Consider the following 6,000-nt stretch of genomic DNA (forward strand, 5'->3'; position numbering starts at 1 on the left):
ATGAGCACGATCGAGGTTGCGCGGGACCATCGGTTGCGGATGATGCGAAATGGAAACCCATCCTCGAAAAAGCGGGTGAAGCGTGACTTTGCGACGCTGGCCGCGCCGCCGCTCTGCGCGACCTGCGTGCTCGTTGCCAGCTCCGCCCTCTCGTACGTGCAGAGGAGGTCGCAGCCGCCATGGGCATGCCTTGATCCAGACTACGCGGCTGATCTGCAGATGATGGCAATGACAGGTTTTGGTGAGCTAACAGGGCCCCGGTTCTCCGACATCTTCGTCGCCATCCGCTCGCACTTTGGGTTTGTCGCTGCTGCCCCCGCAGATCGTAGTTTATGGTGGTTTAAAGTTTGCGGGGGGGGGACGGGCCCTGTTCACGCGCGCGCGAGACGTGCAGACAGGGTTGCCAGGTGAGAGCGAATGGCGCGGTTCACGCCTCGCACTGGTCGCACAACAGAGAGAGAGATGCGCTCTGCATGGTGGGACATAAAAGAGAGCGAGTACTTGGGCGAGTAGGCTGTGCGGTCAACGCTGCCGCGCGCGACTTTGCGCGCGAGGCGGCGCAGCAGAAGTGAAATCCAAAAAATAAAATAAACGACACACGGCGCCTCAACGCGCAGCAGCACCGCAAAAGAAATACACCACAAAACATTCGCGGCCTCAGATGCTCTGCGAGTGCGGCATGGGCGACGACTGGGACCCGGGCAAATGCTGCTGCCTAAGCGGCTCCACAAATATCAAACAACACGAAACAATGCGTATCTAGATAAAGACAGACACACACATACACGCACGGTGTACCCGCACGTACTGACATATGCGCCTGAGCCTATCTACTGAACGCCGAAAAACTGAACGCCGAAAAACCTGCGCCGCGGGCCACTAATGGGGTTTTGGGGTTGCACTAATGGTCAAAGTACATCTCGTACCCGGTGCAGATGTGCGGCGACTCGGACGCGGCGAGCAGCAGCTTGGACGCCATCGCTGGGCCGTACTCGCCCGCCGCCCGCTCGAGCGCCGAGGCGACCTCGAGCACAGTCCCAAAGCACTGCGAGCTGCATAGCCCGGAGAACTTGAGCACTTCCCACAGCGACGCCTATGCGGGTCCAGAAGGACACGCGTGTGCGACCTAGCATCTCACTAGACTGCAAGAGGGGCTGCAACGCCGCCGTCTTCGCGCCGAGCACGGCGTGCACCGCGACCCCCTCTCGGTTGTCGCCGGGGAAGACCTGCTGCCGAGCGCGGATCCAGAGCGTCAGCCGGCCGGTGCAGATCAGCGCCGCGGCCTCGCGAAACGCGAGGCACGCGTACGCGGTCGTGCGAACGAGGCGCAGAAACGTCCGGTCGTCGAGAAGCGACTCGTCGAAGCGGTCCATCGTGCGCACCCACGCGAGCAGCAGCTTGCGGATCCATTGGAGCTTCATGCACGAGTCGCTGCCGCTGGTCGACGCGGTGAACGGCAGCCGCGCGCGCATCGCCTCGAGCACGATGGTGGCGGCGTCGACGACCATCTCATCGGTCCACGCCTGTTACAGACGCTCTGCGGTCGACATCGGAGCGGGGCAGTGCCTAGTGTGAGAGAGGGGACCGGAGAGGCAAAGAACTTGGCCTTGGCATCCGCCATGCGCCAGACGGATGCCGACGCCGCCTCCTTCTTCGCCGCCGCCGCGTCCGCCAGCTCCCTCGCCGCAGCCGCCGACTTCCTGGACGTCGGGTCGTCCTCCTTCACGGCGGCCTCTGCCACCTCGGCGGCGGCGGCAGCCTCCTCGGCCTCCTTGCCGAGCGCCGCCTCGGCGGCCTTTGCGTGCTCGTTGGCGGCCCTGAGCTTTGTGCGTGCAGCCGACTGCCTGCCCGTGACGTCGCCCGCTGCGGCGACCGCCGCCGCCGCCGCCGCCTCGGCTGACGGCGCGTTCATCCCAGCCTTGCAAGCGAACGCCCACCAGTCGCACTCGGCCTCGTCCGGCTTGATGGCGTAGTGCCACGCGCACGCGAGCACATACGGGCGGAGGGTCGCCACCTACAACAACACGGCTCGATTCTCCACACCTCTCCCCACCTCTCCCCTTTCACTAGAGGGCGCCGCGCGCCATCTCGAGGGTCGGCTGCGCCACAGCCCGGCTCCACCGGCCGAAAGCATCTGCAGCGCCCTCCGCCTCCACCGCGGCCTCCGCCAGGCCCTCCGCCGCACCGTCCGCCTCTGCCGCGCCCTCTGCGGCGCCCCGCAGCGCTGAGCGCAGCGCCGCCTCGAGCTCGCCCGCCTGCCGATTGTGCGCCTCAGGCATTGCCGCCAGCGCCGCCAGCTCCTCCTCCTGCCCGAAGACGGTGGCCGCCTCGCGCCTGAAGAGGGCATTGCCGGCGCGGCACATCTGCCCCGAATACGCGATGGCATCAGCGGAGGCGGCCTTGCTCGCGGCGGCGGGGTCGGCGGCGCAGCTGCGCATGTAAGTGATGTAGGAGTCGCGGAAGACTTTCGTTTTAAACCCACCCTTGCGGACCCTGCCGTAGATCGGGTGGTTCGTTATCTTGACACGCCAGCGCGGGGCCTCCTGGCGACGGTGCCTCTCCCGTCGCCTTTCCGCCTGCTCATACTCAGCCGCGGTGGGCCCCGGCCCAACCGCCCGCGCGTACTCCACCGCTGCCTCCACCGCCGAATCGAAGGTGCCGATGGTGACCAGCCGTCCGGCCACATTCCGCTCCGCCGAGAAGCGGCCACCTCTCTGGTACACGCCCTTGTAGCCGGTGCTGCTGCTGCTCGAGAGGTGCAGCTGCAAGCCCTCCGCCTCTGCCGCCACCTCCGCCGCCCCCTCCTCCTCCCCTTCCTCCTCTCCTCCCTCCTCTCCCTCCTCCTCTCCCTCCTCCTCTCCCTCCTCTCCTTCCTCTCCCTCCTCCTCTCCTTCCTCCTCTCTCTGCTCTCCCTCCTCCCCCTCCTCGCCCTCCTCGCCACCCTCCTCCTCTCCCTCCTCGCCACCCTCCTCCTCCGCCGCCACCCCCTCTCCCCCTGCGTGGCCTCCGTGCCAACCTCTCTTGCATACGTACAGGCCACCGGCCAAAGCGTCCTTCTCCTCCTCCTCCGCCCGCGCCGCCCGCTCCCGGTAGTCAGGCAGGTGGCTCTTTGCCTCCGCGTCCGCGTAGGCCTCTGCCGCCTACGGCAAGGAGATGCAAAGGGTCTGAAGAAAGTCCGACGCCTCGATTGCCAGAGTCTTTCACGCCGTGCCTCCCGCGCGGTGGCAAAGTAACCGAGGTGCTCGAAATGGCCAACCTGCGCGTGGCAAAAGACGGCCTGGAACGGCTCCAGCGGCGTCGGCTCGCCCGGCTTCCAAGACAGCCGTAAGCGAATGCCGTCCAAGCCTGTCTCAAAGGCGTCGCTCCAGCGCAGCGGCCGCCCGCCCGCCTCCTCGAGCCCGATCCCGTCGAGCAGCGCCTGCCTGCGGGCGGCGTGCTCCGCCTCCACCTTCGCCTCCGCCGCCTTGATCGCCTCGATCGCCGCCTCCTCCTCCGCCGCCTGAGAGCATGCCGCCCGCTTCTAGATCTCAGCTAGATCTCGGCTTGAGCTCGGCGAGATCTCGGCGAGATCTCGGCTGGAGGCTGCCTTCTGCTGCGCTTGACCCTCTTCTCGACGTCGCGCAGCAGCTTCTGGACAACGGCACGCGCCTCCTTGTCCTCGCCCTTCGACGCCGGCGCCGCCTCCTTCGCCGCCTTCGCCGCCTCCTGAGACAAGAGCGGGCCAGATTCCGGCTAGATCTCGGCGACATCTCTCGGCCGGCGATCTCGGCTCGATCGCGGCTCGATCTCGGCCGATCTCAGCGTGGATCGGGGCTACTGCGCCTTCTCTGCCGCCTTCTCTCTCTCTCCCTCTCTCCCTCTCTCTCTTCCTCTCTCCCTCTCTCCCTCTCTCCCTCTCTCTCTCTCTTCTCTCTTCTCTCTCCTCCTCGCGCTTCGCTGCCCACGCCGTCGCCTATGAGAAGAGCCGGCTCGACCTCGGCTCGATCTCAGCCGATCTCAGATTCAGCTCAGCTATGGCACCTTCTCCGCCAACGTCTTCTCCGCTGCCGCCCACGCCGCCGCCGCCGCCGCCTTCTCCGCCTCCGCCCACGGCAAGCGTACGCGGATAGTCGAGCCGGGCGCGCAGCCGGCCGGGACACGGACGTGCATCACCCCCCCCGCCGCGGCGATCTGCAAATACTGCCCGGGGCACCACCCCTGCGGGATTCTCACCACCAAGGAGCCGGCGGGCCTCGGTCGGGCGGCGGGCGGCGGAGGGGCGGGCGGCTGATGGGCCGGCGCCTGCTTCTTGGGGCACCGGCGCTCGTGATTCGTCTTTCCGGCCGCGGTGCCGAACGGGCGGCCACAGTGGACGCAGTGGACGCACTTTGGCCCGCCCGGCAGCGTCTGCGAGAGGGAGAGGGACCGGGGCGTCAATCGTGGGTGCCCGAGGGCGCAGAGAGCGAGAGGCGGCCCCGGCCAGAGCGACATGTGCGCCGGGACGGGGGCGAGAGGGCGGCGACGGCGCGCGCCTGGCCGGAGGCGCGGCCGGAGGAGGCGCCGGCGGCCGCAGTCTCGCCAGGCACAGTCCCGTTGCGCGTGAGGCCGCCACTGCAAGGGCGGGAGCGGGGGTGGCTCAGCTAGCAGGCGAACGCGGGAGGCTCCGCCTGTGTGCTACTCTACGCGCGAGGTCCTGCCGGCAACGCCGATCCCGCGCACGCGTTTAGCAGGTGGCTGCGTGTCGCATCCGCCGGGCGAGGCAAGGCCGTCTCCTGTCCTCGCCGAAACTGTCGCCTGAGCGACGCAAGGAGCGAGCTAGGCTGAAGGATGGAGAAGGACGGGGCAGAGCGCCTCGGACAGGCCGAGATGCAAGCAGCAGCGCACCGTCTCGACGGTGGTTGAGGTAAGCGGCGGCGGCGGCGCCGCAGCGGAGCCGCCGACCGTCCGACCGCCGCTCGAGCGAGGCGACCCGAGTCGAAGTGGCTGACTGAAGGCCAAAGTCGGGGCGGAACGCGGGGCGGGGCGAGCGTATAGGTCGTGCGCGTCGTGAGCCAACGATGCGAGCGCCGTCGGTGGGTTGAAATACCCGGGTGGCGGCGTCGTCGGCAACTGCCATTCCGGGACTTCGGACGCCATCGTTCCCGCACAATGTCACGCCTGCGTGCAGCAAGTTAGTAGCAAAGGCACCGCCGCCTGCTCGCTGCTCGCATCTGCGGGCGCGGCCGCGGGTGAGCTCAGCGCGGCGAGAGCTCGTGAAGCTGGCGGATGCAGCGACGAGGCTGCCATCGCAGCGCCGCCGCTGCATCCTACCTGTGAGCCGCTGCTGCAGCGCCGCCGTAGCAGACGAAGCCGAAGTGCGCCGCTGGCAGTGCATGAAGTCGAGAGTGCGGTGCAGCGGCGGAAGCGGTGGCGGACGCTGGTAGACTGCCGCCGCCGCCGCTCTCACGCCGAGCTGCATACGCCTCAGCGCACAGCGGCGGCCGCTCGCGAGAGCCACAAAGCAGAGCGCCGCAGATATATCCACATGAGAAAAAAGAATTTAAGAATGCGAAGAATCCGGAAAAAAGGCTTTGCTCACATGGACAACCAAGAACTGGCACGGCCTGCAGATGCAGCGTCTGTCTGTCGTCCTCCACACCGCTGTGGCCGCGTGGCAGACGGGACGGTGAGCGAGCTAGCGTGCGGGGAGAGCTGCATTGTGCATGGCGCGCGGCTGGAGGCAACGGAGAAAGAGGCTTGGTGGAGCGGCGAGGCGATTCTTAGGAATTTCGAGGCGCGGGAAAATCCGACAGCCCTGCAAAATCAAGTATACGCTACTTTCGTTAACCACACTATGCGAGTACGGCGCCTTAAGGTGACTCATCATATGTGTGTGTGTTTGTAATCGCGTGCGGGCGTTTTCTTTAGGGATCCCTACCTTCGGCGCCTTTGTGGCCTCGGTCACCTAAAGCGCGGGAGACTGAGGCGGGAAGGATGTCATACATCCCAGACCCGCCCAACCCGCCGCCTCCCTACCCGCCC

At 67.0% G+C, this 6,000-nt stretch overlaps 1 protein-coding gene across 1 annotated transcript; it reads right to left on the minus strand.

Moving 5' to 3' along the window:
- Positions 1-733: 733 nt before the first annotated feature.
- Positions 734-2,705, minus strand: EMIHUDRAFT_425192 (hypothetical protein). Its single transcript, XM_005765664.1, has 4 exons — positions 2,085-2,705; positions 1,586-2,014; positions 1,167-1,523; positions 734-1,093 (listed from the first exon to the last, which is right to left on the minus strand). Exons 1-4 carry the CDS (start codon positions 2,436-2,438, stop codon positions 902-904), a joined length of 1,332 nt encoding a protein of 443 aa, XP_005765721.1. The 5' UTR covers positions 2,439-2,705; the 3' UTR covers positions 734-901.
- Between the last annotated feature and the right edge of the window lie 3,295 nt (positions 2,706-6,000).

Source organism: Emiliania huxleyi, assembly GCF_000372725.1.
Source record: "Emiliania huxleyi CCMP1516 unplaced genomic scaffold EMIHUscaffold_543, whole genome shotgun sequence".
Taxonomy (NCBI): domain Eukaryota; phylum Haptophyta; order Isochrysidales; family Noelaerhabdaceae; genus Emiliania; species Emiliania huxleyi.

Coding starts and splice junctions, on each gene's coding strand:
- EMIHUDRAFT_425192 (XM_005765664.1), bottom strand. CDS start 2,438: ATGCGCAGCTGCGCCGCCGACCCCGCCGCCGCGAGCAAGGCCGCCTCC. Junction 1,524..1,585: donor CCAAGTTCTTTGCCTCTCCG/GTCCCCTCTCTC, acceptor CGTCTGTAACAG/GCGTGGACCGATGAGATGGT. Junction 1,094..1,166: donor CCGTGCTCGGCGCGAAGACG/GCGGCGTTGCAG, acceptor GGACCCGCATAG/GCGTCGCTGTGGGAAGTGCT.